Source organism: Aquila chrysaetos, chromosome 5, assembly GCF_900496995.4.
Source record: "Aquila chrysaetos chrysaetos chromosome 5, bAquChr1.4, whole genome shotgun sequence".
Taxonomy (NCBI): Eukaryota; Metazoa; Chordata; class Aves; order Accipitriformes; family Accipitridae; genus Aquila; species Aquila chrysaetos.
The window spans coordinates 40,993,426-41,011,340 of NC_044008.1; the positions used below are offsets into that span (position 1 = coordinate 40,993,426).

At 35.8% G+C, this 17,915-nt stretch overlaps 1 protein-coding gene across 7 annotated transcripts in view; it reads left to right on the forward strand.

The window, feature by feature from the left end:
• SCAPER (S-phase cyclin A associated protein in the ER) overlaps window positions 1-17,915 on the forward strand; it is a 170,930-nt gene that overhangs the window by 112,034 nt on the left and 40,981 nt on the right. For all 7 annotated transcript variants that reach the window (XM_030013421.2, XM_030013418.2, XM_030013419.2 and 4 more), the window contains 2 exons: window positions 2,347-2,462; window positions 10,554-10,677. In XM_030013421.2, coding sequence (XP_029869281.1) covers window positions 2,347-2,462; window positions 10,554-10,677 — 240 coding nt within the window. The remainder of the gene's footprint in view (window positions 1-2,346; window positions 2,463-10,553; window positions 10,678-17,915) is intronic.

Consider the following 17,915-nt stretch of genomic DNA (forward strand, 5'->3'; position numbering starts at 1 on the left):
GCTGAACCACTCTGCAGCACTGGTGGAGCAGGGGGGGAAGAGGCGAAAGTTTGAGAACTGTGGCCGTAAGCCAAGGTGCTCAAATTATACTATCTGATTTGCGGCAGGACTATTTCTTCGCTGTTTGGCTGTCTCTTCCTTATGGCTCTATCAGGAGGCTGGTGGGAAAGCACTGGGGGGAGGCAGCGCTTACTGCAGATTGACCCCCGTCACGCTGGGCGTGCGGTTGCTGTGTGGTGGTGTATCAGAGGTCCCCGACTGGGGGTTGCTTAAGGAGGCTTTTTTTGTTGTTGCTTGGAGTTTTTCTGAGTTGGAAGAGAGGGAGAGGAAGTAAAGGAGGAATATATGAGTGAAACTCAAAAATAACTCTTTAGTTAAGGCACACTTACTGGGCTAACTGGACTGAAATTGGCTGCTAGAAATTATATTTATCAATTAGCCTGTAGGAAATCAGTGGTTGATTATCTCAACTGCTTGGTGAGTTGGCACACAGATTTCCATTCATTTGAGGCTAGTTATTCCTTTGAAGGTAAACCTTTTGGCTGTCTAAAAATCTACATGCAGTTCATATTAATTGTGGAAAATGTTTTCTTTTTGAATATCTGACTTCTCTGTTTGAACAGTTTTTCTGGAGCTTGGAACTTAAATAGAATATAGATGTTTGCTTGAAAGAAGCTTGTGGAGAGAAAGTTGCATGATTGAAAAAAAAAAGATGTATACTTTTGTGTTTACATATTAATGTCTCATTCTCACAGGGAAAAATGTTTCCCTTCTAAATCATACTATATCTTGCTCAATTATATTTCTGATTGTTCAAAGAAAGATTTTATTGCCAGAGTCACTAGGAGTTTTTTCTGTTAGTTTGTTATAGTATAATACATTCTTTACGGACTAATAATGATTGTATTTATAGAGCACTTCCCATTTTTTTTCCCCACATGCCAAGTGCTTGCAGCACTGGGGGGGGGGGGGGGAAATGATTTCTTATTAACTAGAATATCCTCATCATTGACAAAATCAAGATGATTAAATACAAACTGCCAATAAAGTTACACAAAATTAGCAGCTTAAAAGTAGTGAAGAAAAAGATCTTACTTGCTTTATTTTAAGCAGTAGGAGATAAAACCAATTTTGCAGGAAAGGAAAAGGGCGTAAGTAAGTTCTAAAATACTGGACCTGCTCCAGCAAAAACTCAGTCACTTGCAAACTGTAAGAATAATGGTAGGAAGGTATTTAAGTGTAAAATTCAGCTAAGTGGAAGTTCAGAGAGGACACCTAGAATAGATAAAAGCTAATCTAGAAAGCTGGGAACAAATACAAGACTAATTTAGATTGAATCTTTCCATTTATAACTGATAACATAGCATAATGAATGCAAAACAAGCTGGATGTGAATGTCGCACCTGAGAGCTAAAAATATTCATTCATTCTGCTACATTTTGAATAAGCTGCAAGCAGTGTATTAGACAAAGGACCTGGGTGGGTAATAAGTTGGAGTTGCCAAAGAGATAAACTACACTAATCATCTAGGTGACGTTTTCAAACTTTACCTCTGTAGTTTCCCGTAACTGAAGCACTACCAAAAATCACATCCAGATTTTTAACATGATTCTTAAACTCCAGGCAATTAATTTGAGAAGACAGAACAGCTAACCAGCTTGTATCCTCAACAACATCTGTCAGGCAACATTTCTGTCTTCCCAAGATTAAGGATAAAATAAAACATCTGACTGGTGACACTGTCAGGCTTTCTTCCAGATCAGCAACTTAACTTATGGGTCCAGGTTCTGTGAAATATGTAACCAGGTATCATCAACGTAATGATGGTTCTCAGCGTTTTAAAGTGATCTGCCTAAACTATTTTATGCATACAATGAACAAATCAGGGAACAAGCCTGGAGGCTGTTTCCTTTTGGAAAAGTTTGTAAAAAAGAGGGAGTACCCGTCTAGATATTGTCTATATTCATTAAATCATATACAAAGCAATAAAGTATAGCTACAAAGATAATGGCAACAGATAAAGATTAAATTTATTAAAATCCCTGTAGCAGTATGTCATTACAGGAAATACGGTTTTCAACTGTATTACCTATGTAGTATTTGATATGTATATATGATCCTTGAGAAAAATAGCACCTGAGAATTTCAGCTCCTGCTCTAAAGAATACTCTTCCCTGTGCACTGGCAGTGAAATGCTCTTTTCTCAAAGGTGTTCAACATGATAAATAAATGTGTTAAGGATTTGCTGCATTAATGAAACTCAGGACAATTGTCTATCAGACATATCTTTTATGTAGGAATTTCTTTAATTTCTGTTGGATCTCTTCTGTGTTTGTGTTTACCTAGAACACAGCAGATCAAATAGCATTTCGGGCTGCAGGAGGACTGACTGCCCTTGAAAATGTTCTTCAAGCAGTGACTTCTCCCACCAATCTGAATGCGGTTTCACGGATTCCTTTTAAGTAAGTATGATTGGTCCTTCATTTGCCACTTAGAATCACTAGAATATTTATTTCATATCTGCTGCTTCGCTGCTGCTTCTCCTCATAGTCCAGTGTTGAACTTCAAACTAAAAAATTGTGCTGTGCTGTACTGTACACTGCCACGGAAGGTGAAAGACATTTCCACTCAACCTCTGGTTTTCTAACTTGGTGATTTTATTTCTAGCTGTGATATATTTGAGCAGTGGCATCCCTAATTGTATAAAATGAGAAAAGAGAAAACTGTATTAAACAAAGAGGAGATACATATCTTTTGAAGTTAGTCTGTAGAGATCTCCAGTGAGAAGTGGAGGAATTTTTTAAAGGATTGTAATTCACTGGAGTCTGCTTTTAAAATGAAATCAGTTGTAAGATACTGCTAGCTGAAAGGGCTTCTACAAACAGGTAAATCAAAATTCTTGTGGATTAGAGGAATTCCTCTTTATAGCACATAAGAATAGAAGGGTTTAAATGTCTAATCCCTAAAAAAGAGGTGGTGACTAAACAGAATGCCTGCAAAAACTGATAACTCAAAAGCATGCATTTTCCCCTAATCTCTAACTGTAATTTTTATCCATTCAAAAGCACATATGTGCTTTCAGAGCCCAGCTAGGCATGGTTTTAGTACAAGAGGAACCAAGCCCAAGACAGCCTCTTGTGTACCATTGCCATCATTTGTTTGTAGATGTATTTTAATATTGTAATAATTGGAATGTAAGTGCTACATTGTGAGGTTTGCATTAAAACTGTTCATTAGTATGTTACGGGACAGGTGTAAAGTGCTAGGAAAGAACACCAAGGAAAAAAAGTGGTTTTAAGATACTAACTTTACTCTTCAAAGAGAATAAAATTCCTACTTTCCCAGTAAGTCATGCAAAATGCACTTGCTGCAAGTCCAGCCAGCTCCACTGATGAGCAATCCTGAATTGGTCCTATGGTGAGCAGCTCAGCAGCAGCCTTTGGAATTGTTAATTTGCAGAGGCTATAATTTTGAGTTACCCTCATAAATGTGGGATAAACTTTGCAAGAGAAAGGGCTGCACTGTGTGGCCACATAAAGCTTAGCTTAAATTTAGCTTTAAATTCTTAGAACGTGCATCTTCTATACATCCTTGATTTTTGTTCTTTCATTTTAGGAATAGTCTCACTTTGTCAACCTTTGTTGAGAAGGTTTGAGAATATTGTGTTTATGTTACTGAAAACATTTTGTTTGAAGTCTGTTAGACAGTATGAGAATGTATTAGTTCTCAAAGGAACTTGTGTGCTGGTAAATAAAGCCCCGTCAGCTGCATTTGTGTAACCAAAAGAACATCCAAGGAGATTTATCAGAGGTTCTCCTCTCTATGACAGTTACTCTCTGTCTCATACCTATTTCAGACCAGTATAACTGGTTTCCCAGATTCCTGAGCCTATTCATGACTGAATTATAAACAGAATTTTTAGACCTTTCAAAAATTCTTTAGATGTTCTTTTTTTAACGCAAGTTTTCAACTCTCTGTATTTCCAAAAGAAATATCAAGGCGGAAAAGAGATTAATATAAACTATTCTGACAGCTTTGTATGTTAAAAAAATTTGCTGAAGAACTTAGCTCCACTACTGAAATAACAGCATTTCATTCACCTTTACAGCAAACTGCAGTCTCCAGTTTATAGGCATCTGAAAGTATTGTAGTTTGGTAGTTATACATCAGGTTGCATGTAATTTAACGCAGGATCCTCCTTTCTAAAGGTAACGGCTCTTGCATGTTTTTGTCTGCAAGAGTCTAACTGCTTGAGTCTAACTTACAGGGTCTAGAGTCTGCTAGAAGTGTTGCAGGGAACTTGATGTTGCTGCGTGTGATGCAGAGCCTCCTCTATTCTTTCTGATACAGAAGAACATATTTTGTGCAGAATCCGCGGCTCGACTGTCAAGAGCAAGCAGTAGTTCCAGAGGGTGGGACTTTCCGTGAGCAGTTTGAAACAGGCACAAACGTGGCTGGTTTAGAGAAGCCATGTTAATGCATATTAGTATGGTCTCACTGAAAGTATTTAAGAAATTCTTCAAATGTGTTGCTGTAAATATAGAATGTTTGAGAGAGTTTCAAAACCAAAGGATAATGATAGAATGTATTTAGCTCTTTAAATGAGGAAGAAAATTTGTATCGCATTTCTCCTCATTTAATTTTTGAAATGAGTTTGAAATTATTTTTCTTTCTTCAGTGCAAATGTAATTTGCATCCTGACTTCTTAAACTTTGAATCTAGCAAATCAGCAGTTTTCTCTGTTTAAAGACAAAACAAAGCCCAGTGGAAAGAAATTGAAGTAAGACCTTTCATTAATTGCCCTCCAGTCTTCCCCTCGCCAAGTATGCTTTGCTAAAGGACACTACTGTACTTAAGATTGTTTGTGTGCTCTTGCAATGTTTAACCATTTGTACTCATCTTAAATTGGGAATTTGTCTGTTGTTTTGTGATGAGGATAAGCTATTTACAAGTAGGTGAGGGGATTAGAAGGGCTATTATCTACATCTCTCTTTCTCCAAAATCCTGGCAGTATGGTGCAGCTCAGAACTTTAATCCCATGTCTACAAGATAAAGCTTTATTATCAGAAGATTTAACAATATGCCTGTTGTTTTGTACTACTGTCCAGATTGGTAGTTAGACCAGCAGGACGGCAAATACTGTGAATAAGATGTGACATTTATGAGACAGATGATACATTTGGTGTTGGGGCAATTTTTCTCCCCTTCACATAAATCACTGAAAAAGGAAAAGAGAAAGCAGTGGATTATAGTAAGTTTTATTATTGGTGTTAACGTACAAATTAGTGTCCAGCCGTGTTATTTCTTAAAGTAGCATTTTGTAATTTTCCTGGATTTGTTCAGTTCTCCACAAAATTAGACCTATTCAGCAGAATTTCAAGAGTTTTCAGAGTCTTATGGTATTTTTCTTACGCTTCTACTGAAAAGCAAATGGGAGCTGCACAGCAAAACAATTGAATGACTTAAGATCAAGACCAGAAGATGAGTCTCATCCCCTGTGTTGCCTTGCATATTTGCTATGGGCAACTCATTTAGCCCCTTTGTGCCATGACATGTTACTGGCCTTGAAAACTGTAACAAGTCTGCTAACAAATGAGGTTTGTAGGGTTTGTTTAATTAACATTTGTGAAATACTTTGACTTCCTTGGGTGACCAGCGTTTTATATAGAAACAAGCAGCAGTCGTATGAGGAACAAAGGAGGACTTTTGTTACGAGTTAAGACATAATTAAAGTCTGGTTTATTATGATTTATCTTCTCTGTTCATACAATTTCTTGTATCATTTATTTAAAGCAAATATTATCAGGGTAAAAAAGCCCAAACCATAATTATATACATAAAAAGCAGAAAATAGTGCCTGCATAATATTATGGATGGCGTTGATACAAATTACTTTTTTCAGTAAGAGCTATTTTGAGCTGAGAACTGGTTTTATAGCTTGTTGTTTGTAATTTTTACTTGGTTTTATGAGCATACATTTCTTAAGCTGCGCTGTTACTGTTCATGCAGTTCTATAGGATTGTCCACAATTTTTTTTACAGAAAGTACAAAACGAGCTTTCTTATTTTCTTGTAAGGTTATTCCCTCTAGAGAGACATTCATTGAAAACTAGCAGTTGGTACAAGGACATAAAAATACCCTAAAGAGAATGAGCACTGTGCAAGTTCAACATCTGAAACCTGCAGCATCTGTCTCTTTCCATGATGTATTCTTGCTGTGTGTCTCAGAGCTGGATTTCAAGCTCTCAGAGCCCAAGAATAAAGTAATCTTGCCCTCCTGTGTGATACAGGAACTAGTTTTATTGTCAAAAGGAGCTCTGTGAAACGTTACAAAACTTTTGGATTGAGAGAGCCAGATCTCGCAATGAAACAATTGATAAGCCAGGGACTGGAGTGTTTCTGTAGGAGATTTTCAAATTCTATCACACCTGTAAATGTTGGGGTAAATTAATTGTTTGATCATCAGTTGTTATTCAAGAGTTTATTCATAAGTACAGTAACATTTCAGAATGAAACTCCAATCTTGAAAGAGAATTGATGCTGAGTTTTGTCTTCTCTCTATTAATTGGAGACTAGACTTCAGCTGGAGTCCATTTTTTAATTGGATATCCTTAAACAATGTAAAACATATACAAAAGAGTAATTTATTATGAATCTTGGAGGGTTCCTGGTTGTGTAATAGGCCCCATGAGTGAAGTATAAGGGCCTGTATAGTCTTCAAGAGTTAAAATTGGCATTTTTACCTTAAAATCAATTTTTTGTTGTTGTTTCAACCCATATTCTTACCTTGGTGCCTCTTCAGCCATTCCACTCTACAGCCATTCTGTGCACCGTTTTTCAGTAATAGCTCACCTCCCACTTCTTCTCAACTCAGCTTTTAAATACCAATACTGATCACTTTCTTTCCCCATCAGAGTGCTGCATAATATTCAAACTGGTTAAAAATGAGCAGTTTGCTACTGAATCAACACATCCTAAATTTGATAATGTTTAGTTTTGTATTATTTCGCTGCCAAGTTGAGCTAGTTGGGTTATTTTCTTCATTGATAATCAAAGTACATTCATTTATAATCTTCAGAAGTTGAAAGTAATGTGAAAAAGCTTTACGCTTGAAACAGGCTAATTGTTATATGTTGATCATGCCCTGATTTTTATAAAGCAACAGTTGCGAGTTCTCGCCTACATATCCTGGTGCTCTATGGTGGATTAGTTTTGCATGGTTGGATACTGTTGCTGCCTCAGTATTTTGAATAAAAGTTAGTTTGTCAACTTGTTTATATCGGGCAAATTGAGGAAAGTGAAGATGTGCTAGCATAAAAGAAAATGACATACATACATATAAACTGTTGAGATCTAGCTTGAAAATGTTGATTAAAATGAATCCTCTTCCTATTTCTTTGTACTCATGTAAAATAAATATAACACACAGATGCATATTTTTGTCTAGTTTAAAGACCCATTTCTTTTTTGGATCAACGTTTGTGTACCATAATGAGTGTTTTTATAATTGGATTTACTCTAGAGGAAAGCCTTACATCAGAGGGCACTTACTGTGTGGTTTGAGTATACATGCTGTCTAACATAGCTTTAAAGCTGATTTGCGGGTGTGATACAAAGTTTAGAGCAACATCAGTAATCAATAAACAGCTGCTTTACATGAGGCTCATACTTTACTATTTCAACTGATTTTGATATCTCTTGAGATAAAAGTTTTGGAATTAAGAGCAGTTAGAGCTTCCAACAGGGAAAAAAATGGTAAGAAATGTATTGAGTTTGTCATCCCAGAGAGTTTAACTGGTGGTTAGAGTAAGTTCTGGCTTGACATTCGCAGCACTCTGCTTGTCTCAGAGGCCTTGTGCAGAAATGGTGACAGTTGACAGCTGTTGTTCCCTTAATAAGATTAAAGTAAAGAAATTAGTCGTGCTGTCTTTAATCTGCCATTTAACACTGCGAACCACCTGGGGATGGCTTCTGTGCTTGACACGTCCAATTTTGAATTAAAAAAAAAAATTGTGGAACTGAATCATAGTTCAGAGAGTGCTGTGATTAGAATGTATTTAGACGAACCATAGTTAGCAAGTGTATGTTATCAATTAAAAGAACCCTCTTTATTCTTGTGAAAAATTAATTTGACATCCATTTGCTTACACCACCTTTTCAGATGCATTATTTGAGTCTCTGAAAATGCAAGTACTCTTTCTGACATGAGATTCAGTTGGGAAATACAAAAACATGATGCATTATTACCATGGAATTTGTTCTATATATAAAGTGGAAAGGTTTTGTGTTTTCAAATGTAAAATAAATGATCCTCTTGGGAGTTAGGAATCCCATGTATCAAAAAACATTATTGCATGAATTAACTTAATCACCTCAGAAACTCTGAAATGCTGTCAAAATAATAAGTTAACCTACCAAGTTCATATTTGACACTTTGGGTAAATTATAATGTTTATATTTAAATAGAATTAATCTTTATTTTAGAATAGCTGTTAAAATGACAGAAGCTGATTTAAAGCATCTTCTCAACTGAATATAGAAACTACCAATATAGCTTCATATCTCTCTCTCCCCGTAAACACACCTACACCGGGGAATAATCTTCCATGAAAAGTAGAAGTAGGTGCCTAATGAAAATTTTTTTCAGCATTACTGAGGAAAGTGAAATAAATACCTTTATACAGTCGGGATAGGAAAAGAGAATCCTGTTGCAAGGGAGGTTTTAAAAAATGCATGTGGAGCATGCTACTTGAATTACGTGTAGGTGTTATCCTTGTAGGGTAAAAATTAGGTGAAATAGGTGAAAATGAACCTGCCTTTGATCAACAAATAATATTTTAATATTGTTTTCATGTCATGTGAACTGCAGATTGAAACTGATTCAATTAGGCAGTAGAGTAAAATTAATTACCAGTAGAGTAAAATTAATATAACTGGTAATATGGTGATGTTCAGAATATTAACGAAGGAAAGGTATGAATGTTCTTAATTTTTTTACAGATCAAACCAAGCAAGATAATGTTACTTTTTAAAATTCAAAATTATTTCTCCAGCTGAAGAAAAGACAATCCAGAAATACAAATGAAAAAAAAATTTACTCTAAATTTTCTGGCCTCTGAGCATTTCCAGCTTTTCTTGGCTTGAGAAATACAGTGGATGTATATAAGATGCTTTGATTTCAATTCTGGGGAGCCATGCTAAGTAATCAGATGCCACAGCAATGAACACAGCAATCAGTAAAGCAGCCTTCCTTACTATGTAAATAACTTTGTTGTTTCAAAAAATATTTTAGGAGAAAAATAAAGTGTAAAACTCAAGTCTCTCTTTGTAAGTATGTTGAATTAGTCTGCAGTTTGTTATGTTAAATACCAGCTTTGATGATTTCTGTATGATAACTTGTTGTTTGTTGCAGTCCCACTTTTGTATGACCTTTTGACAGTGCTTACAATTTATTTTCTTCTGTGGAGCTTATTTGAACTTAGTCACATTTTTTCACATGTTAAAAAACCAACAACAAAGTAAAAGTTCCTTTTGGTTTACTTTAGACAACTTGAATTTTCTAGCCATCTTTATTACTGTATATATTTGATTCATTTGTGTTGTGCGTCTATGTGCGTATTTGTATAGTAACAGTGATAGCTTTTGTAGTAAGCAAAGTTCAAGAAATGAATTTTGTGTTTATTCTGAAATAGTATTATCTGTGATCAGATTTATCTTCTCTGTGAGTATATTCTGTAGGACTGGTCCCAGCTTCCCTGCAAATCCTGTTTTGAGAAGAGCACTATAATTGGAGCAGATGGAAATTACTGCACATGATGCAAAGAATAATTGGGCATGTTTTGTACATCTGGAGCTTTCTGTGACTCATTGTGCTTATGATTTTCTGTTCTTACTGTTGCAAACCTGTAACCTCTTCCTGCCAGCCAAAGGTGTAGGTCAGTTGATGCTATTGTAGTTATACGCGAACGCTTAAAGGCTCTGTACAGTAGTGGTTCACAATATGTCAGAAGAAGTTTTTGGACAGGAGTTTCACCTGTGCAGTTTTGCTTGCTCAGTACAAATTACTTGATCCTCTCCATTCCTTGATTAGTTCACAGGCGCTACGCAATAGCCTCTTGCTGAAGCTGGTCCCGGTATGCTGTGAATTACTTCATACAGGTTTTTTTTTCTTGAAGTTTGTGCTAGGAAGCGGACCTTATACCCAAATTACTTGTGTGATATAACTATAAGCCACAAGAAAAGAATATTACATTTCCAAATTATGAAATTAGTTTATAGTCTGTGTAAGTTCTGTTACGAATTTTGAATATGGAAGAGTCCAGTAGCCATACAGTGCATGACTTCTGATAAGTATGGCTTTACGGTTTTGAAGTTACTAATTATTTAATTGATTTCATGTAAATTCTTAGTTCTGTTTGGAATCCCAAATTCAAGAGAACGAATGTGTACTGCTGAAAGGTTGTTCTGTGATGTGCTTCCATTTATTTGTTTTTGATTTAGTGAAGAAAGTAGTAAAATTCTTATTTTTATTTTTCTTTCCTTCTGATTTTTTAGGTCCCTCTGCAATACAGTAAATGCTTACAGCCTCACCTGCAGTAATTGCGCAGAAAACTGCACCTATGTTCTTTTTAGTAATAAGATCACTTTTCTAATGGACCTGTTGATACACCAGTTTACGGTATGTAAACTAGCTATTTTAATTTAGAAATGTTTGTGTGGTTCACAAACATATTAGAGTATTTAGAGTATAAGAACAGCAGGAGATATATGAGACTAAAGGCTCAAAAGAGTAAGATTCTTTTGTTGTATGTATTTGGTAACTGTATCTACTATACTTCCGTACAAACGGGTATACTTGCTTCTGCTAATAAATTCTGCAAAAGCATGCATGCCAGGAACTCTCGTGAGTGGACAATGTTCTATCTTTAATGTTTTCTGAGGTTATTGTCTTTAATTCACCCCGTAGTAATATTTAAAGTATAGAATATTATGTGTGATTCTAACGTGTTTTGGTATCAGGAATATAAGTCAGGTCAATACGTCGCTGTACTTTGATTTGCTGAAGTGCTTAAATAGCAGGACTCTTTAACTGTGAAACTTTTAATTTTCCAATGTTGCATTTAATTTGAAATGTCATTAAATATTTTATTTGAAAACTCATTTTTAATTCATAGTGACCTGCTCATCATAAGATATTTAGTCTTGGTTTTCTACTTATAAATGTGTGTATGTATTTTCATGAGCCAAGCAGTTTGTTAATTGAAAAGTTATGTACATACTTTAAATAATTTAAATGACACTGTTAGAATCAACAAGCCATAGGACTGTTGATGAACACTTTAAAAAGATAGTCCGAAGGTCCTCGACACAAAGAAAACCTGAATGCAACTTGTGCATTCTCTGCTAAGTAGCTGCCAGCTCATTGTTCTTCACCAAATCTTTCCAAGAGGATTCCAGGTATTAGATTTCAAATATACTTAGTGAAAGGTGCATGTATTGTGCTGGCCCAGTCACAACATTGCTGGCTCTCCGCAGAGCAAGCCAGCGCACAGGCTCCATGGGTAATTACACAAGAGATGAAATCCTTCAGCACTTCACAAGTGACAAGATCCATTCTGATGCCAAACACCTTCCCTTTTCTCAGTGCAGCGCTGTGTGAACACCCCGCGCTTTTCCTGAAGAAATACAGAGGGTGTTTCTTAGGAAATGTTGGCCACCTAGAGATCGGAGATACTACATAAGAAAAATTTACTACGCTTAGAGCTGTTTTCAGTCTGTTGCCAAATACTACCCTTGAATTGCAGCAAAACTGTAATTAAAGCTTAATGTTTCCCATGATCCACAGTGGACTTTTCTTTCCTATGCATAAAGTCTCTTATGTTCTCTTCAGGCAAAATTGGCCCTTAAACTAGGATATCTTCGTAGGTCCGTGAAGTACATATTTAAGTACAAAAAAATAAATACAGTGCTGCTTTTCTAACGCTGATTTTTCTCTCTCGGAAATATAATAAATCAGATCAAGTTTTAATTTCTCTTTTTTACGAAAAAGAAATGGACAAACGGAGAGCACTTTTTTAATTTGATCAAGCTCTGAATACCAAAATATTAAAAGACACGCCTCCAAAGAATTTTAACTGCCTCCAGTATTCTAGTTTGGTGAGCTGTATGATGCTGCCTTTGCCAGTGTTGTGTGTATTTCCACTTGCTGTTGGAAAATAAACCCCAAGTAATACCAGGAGTAATAAATGAGAACATATATTTGCAAGGTTTTAACAATTTATTAAACAAGTATGGCAATATTTGCTGAATGCAGAAACAGAAATAATCCAGTTTTGAGAAACCTTTAAATATATTCTTGAATACAGCCAGCATGAACCTTATTTCCAGCCAACTTAATGTGGGTTTATTTTTGGTTTTTTTCATCAGTCGAATGCAATGTCTGCTTCACTTTTGCTAAAACTCAAAGCTATACATTTTAAAGAATAAAATTTAAAACAATCACTTCTCACTGGTGACAAAATGTTCATTTTTGTTTACACTGGTGTAACATTTTTCTCTTCAAAATATTACTTGAAGAATTATTAAAAAAAAAAAACAAAAATATTTTTTTTCCAATGAAAGCTTGGGTACCAGTGGGAAATGGTAGAATAACAAATAGACTGTATTTCTTTTTTTTTTTTTTTTTTTGTGACATCTAGCCTGCCCAAGTTAATTGTTAAAAGTGTGCTGTTCAGACCTTCTTTTATCTCATACCTAAACAGGGTGGTAGGAAACCTTCTGTAGACTTTACTTACCATTTTACCTTTCTTAGTCTCCTTAGCTCAGGTAATGCCTAAGTTGGTGTCTGTTGAGGTTAGTAGTAGTGTGTTTCCTGATTTTAATGGTTAATGGATCAAACCTTCCCACCTACATTCATAGAAGTCTTGTGCTAGAGTTGTAACTTCATTTATCTACAGACGGCTATGTCTGCACTGCTTTGTCTTCTGTACCTAGAAGATAGTTGCGAAATAGTGAGAACTTTTCTAATTGTATATTTTGGAAGGTTTCACACTGAGAGAAACAATTAATTATGTGGATCATGTAAGGATGTTTTTTTATTTTGTTTTTTTTTTTTTTTTTTTTCTAGTCAAGTGACAGCTGTCATATACTCTTCCATGAAGATATCTGAAAAAGCTGTATATATATAAACCATACATATCTGTGCCTGCATTTGTAAATAATTTTATGTTTTGTAAATAGATTGGGGTTTGGGGGTTTTTTTTGGATGTCTGTCCTTTTATGATTTCACGATAAGAAAAGCATGACAGCTTGTTTTCTGCTATATGTTCTCAGATAGATCAAAGGGAAATTTCAAGAAGCTTTTGAGAATAACAAGTTGGACAAGACCACCTTGTCCAGTAAAAATTCTTAGAAGGCTTTTGTTCATTCAGTCACATCTTTCCCATCATAGCATACCTGCTTTTACCAGTTAAAGCATAATGCAAATCAGTACCAATTAAGAATTAGAAATTGAGACATTTTTGTTGTTATATTTCTTTGTTCCCATAAATATGCAAAATTACATGGATTCTTTCTTGTTTCATTTTTGAATTGGTTACTACAGAGAATTGCAAATGACTAGCTTGAGATAGTCACCGCTATGCACTTCATTTATTCATGTGCATTATTGCTAATATCCTGCACGTGCAATAAAATTTTTAGACTGGTTTTCTTTCTGTTTAAGATTAATTGCTAAAGGCTAGAATCAGATTATTTTTATTCCTTTAAGTAGATAATTTTGTGTAAACTTGCAACATACAGGCTTGAGTTCAGAATTGAAAAGCAAAAAAAGAAAAGTCTTGCCAGTCTCTCTCCAGCAGTCTGACTTGCCAGAGTTGGTTGCCATTTATAGCTCTGGTAGAAATTTTGAAAATTTCAAAGTGGGTCACTATGATTTAAGTTAATCTGGCTATCTAGTCACAGTGAAGTGATTTTTCTCCACCATTTCTTCACTGGAATGTGCTGCGATTTAATTTGGGTGCTTCCAAATGACAGTATACATCCTATCCCCACTGCTAGTTTCTAACCGTTTGTGGTCAGTTTTTTAATCTTCTGTACTGCAACAAGTAAGGCAGCTTCATGTTTGTTTGCACTGATTATGACAAGAATTGTAAAATCAAAGGCAATACATGCTTTTCAGCTGTTCTGGTCCATTTTGAAATGGTGTTCAGCCGTTGTGGCACTGACAGTACCCCTAGCCCCTAGCACCGAGGCCATGTGGGGAGTTTCTACCCTCCAGGTCACTAAGAGATCTAAAAAACCTGCTCTCCCTCCGGTTTTGGGACTAGTTGGAGACTTGAAGACCAGCACCTAGAAGTATTCAGGTTGGCCAAAAAGTACCTCAGTTAGGTGTCAGCTCTGTGGATTGGGTCATTTCTAATGCAGTTCAGTCAGTGTTGGCAATGTAAAAAAGCACAGAAACTTCATGTCTTTTTCTCTCTTTTTAATAATGTAACTTTTAAAAGACCAAAAACTTACATTTTGTTTATTTGCTTCAGTAGGAAGCCAGTAGGAAGCCAGTGTGTTAATCCTGTAGTAAATCTTGAAAATAGGGCTGGGGTAGGAGAAATAATGACATATTAAAGTATTTAGGGGTAGGGAATTTAAAAAGTGGAACCTTCATCTGCACCATCTTAAGCCCATAGACTTCCTGGGCCGTTTCCATTTCTTTAGTTTGCTAGTTACTACATAGAAAGTCTGACATCCTATAGATACTGTTTCGAAAGCATACGTTTTCCAGAGTGTTTTTGAGGCAAGCCCAATGACTTACACATGCAAAAACCACAAAATCACCACTGTTAATGGGAGAAGAATACAACACAAGTGACCAAATGAGCAGAGATGGGGTGCTTCAAAAGGTTTGAAGGTTTTCCATTTAGGTTTAGCAGCTCTATATTTAAAATTCTTGATGGCTGTGAAGGATTATGCTTTTTACGAGACAAAAACATAAATGAGTTTTCAGTGACAGAGCTCTACGTTGCTAACTGGAAACTGTTTGGGTTTGGTTTTTTTGTTAGCACAGAAAAAAAATGTGCTCTGATATGCAGAGGTACTTTTGGTGACATGAGTCAGAGTGGAGTAACATTTTCAGCTATATTAAATGTTTGCCTAAGTGCTTTACTGGATTGGGGCCATGTTGTTCAGCATCTTGCAGGATTAAGTCCTAGATGTTGGGCAGAGCTGAAGAGCTTACAGCAGCTCTGCAGAAGCAAGGGAATCCCTACACAAGGGGAATTCTCTGCTGAAAGGCTTAACAGTTTCATGGAGACTGTACTGGAGCTGAGAATCTGGTCACAGAGCGTTCTGGTTCAAGAACTGATTTAAAGAAAGTAGGAGTCTTGATTAGGCCCAGCATAGGCAGTCACCATAAATGCTAAAATAGCGTTGAGATGTTGGATGTGTCAAGTAATTGAACAATAGTTACATTTTTCCTGATTTTCCTTTGTGATTTAAAAATGTTTTATACCAATTACTTGACAAATCAGTTTAAGTGTGTAATTGTACCTGTAGATTTGTGTCAGTTAAACTGTTAAACCTCAGAAATAAAAACGTGGTATGTTTTAACATTTACTCATCTAAAGCCCATGTTCAGTAAACACAGTTTCTCTGAATATCATTAACTCCTTGTGTAATCAACACAAAGAAACCAGAGCTTGAAAGCTTTCATAATTACACTATTAAATTTTAAGATTTCCTACCCCCTTGCTTGATAGAGTTATCAACAAGCGAAGTAATACATCACTTCTGCAAGCACCCCAATTAATTTTGAACATAAATCTCAACATATTTTCACACTATGCCATTAATTACTTCTTCGGTAAAAGAGCTGATCTTTTGTCACGCATTTGAGTTCGTATAAATGGAAAATATTAAAGGTAGGAATTAAGTTCAAATTTACCCATTTTCTGTAAAACAGTATTTCCTTCTATCTCCTCTTTGACATACACAGTATAAAAACACATTTGGTCTTGCTTTGTATTAATACACACACACTTTCCGCAAAAATCAAATGTGAAAAATCAGCTCTGCAATAAATGATTGTATTAAGACTGCCAGATCTATTTATTTTACAAATTAGGAAGAACAGTTTTATATTAAAGCATGAACTTGTGTAGCTAAGGGCTGTATACTTAGAAAATACAGTTCTTATATGGACATTCGACTAGAAGACAGATATAGACATTATCTGTTTATAGTACTGTTCATTACAGCAAATTGAAGGCTCTACTACAAAATATTATTAAATCTTTTAAGAAATAAGTTATATATAATTTTTTATCTTGAGTGAAAAAGCAGTGAGTAGCATTTGTTAGCAATTTTTAAAACTTGGTGTTCTTAGTACAAAGTCACCACATTTAAATTGATTTATACATTGCAAAGCTTAATCCATCCGTTTCAGTAGGCAATTGGAATCATTAGGTATGTATTATTTTAGTCAACAGAAGTTACTGGAGCAACATAATACTATTTTTCCTATTGAACTTGAATAAGCAGTTAAAGACTTCTCACTTGCTCACTTGGCTCATCACCAGAAACAGGCTATTACAATGAGTTTTAAGTACCAACACAAGGCTCAGAGCTAATGAATAATAAAGAAATGCGCATGTTGTTCTTTGTCACCGAGTGTTACCAAATCCCTCCTGATACCTATACAGGCAAGAACGATTTTCTGTGACCTCACTTGCATATACCAAGTGTAAATGATTTTAACATGGAATGAAAATAAAATTTCAGCCAATATTGATCACTAATTATGGTGTTGAAAGCCTCAAGCTGTCTCATAAAAGTGCCTCCACAGAGGTCTATTGGTACGTGGAGTCCAGCAGCATTAAGCACAGTGAACGTACCTCGGAGCCCCATGTCTTGATTGATGCGTCTGTGCTGCCAATATTCTGCCTGTAAAACTGCAGGACTTCCACACACACTTCACTTACTGTTTGATCATAATAGGGCAGAATTTCAGCTGGTTAAATTATCTTGGACTGCAGAAATGAAAAAATAAAATACATTATTTTTTAAAAATTATACTCTTCAGGAAGATTTCCTTCCAGATCTGTGTCCTGCATATAGATTTGTCTTCAGGTTTGCGTGTTGTACATTTCAACTTCACTGCCTTTTTTAGGAGTGGGCTCTAATTTAATGATTTAGAAAAATTGGATTCTGTTCCTCTGAGGTCTGTTCAGACAGAACTGCATGTTGTGCTTCTGACATGATTGACAAGCAACTGACATCTGAGGGACCAGTGCAGTGGTCATCAGGTGATGTTTGATATTGAGATGTTCAGGCCTTATTCATGGGACATGTTTTTCCTGCTGTCCTTAATAGTTAAAATATGAAGGTATCCATAAAGTGCTCAGACTTTCTCCATGCCTAATTTGAGATTTGCGGGTGAAAAGCATTTCCCATTGCATCTTTTAGAACCATATTATTCATGTCATCCTTTATGATGTTCCAGTATGTCAGGTTGTGCCCCAGAATTTGTGCAACTTTTCTGTCTTCTCAGATAATTCCTTAGTTGTTTTTTGTGTTCAGTTGGTTGGGTTTTTTTTGGGGGGGGGAGGAGGGAGAGGTGTTTGATTCTTCTCATCAGATTTGGTCAGCATGGGGGGGGGGGGTTTATATGCCTCCCTCCCTGGGGGAGAAATTTCTACTTCAACAGCCTTTCATTTTTTACAAAATCGGGACTCTCTTCATTTTTGTAGACTTTAGAAGTTTTAGCAGTTCTCTTTCTTTTTGAAAAAAAGATGGATAAGAGAAATGTGAATCAAAAAAAACCATGGAGCCTTCCCTTAAGAGTATTCTTGCCTTTGAGGAGTACTTAGCTCTTTGAAATACTTAGCTGCTTTGGGTTAGCTTTAGTAGTAAACTGCTCGACTG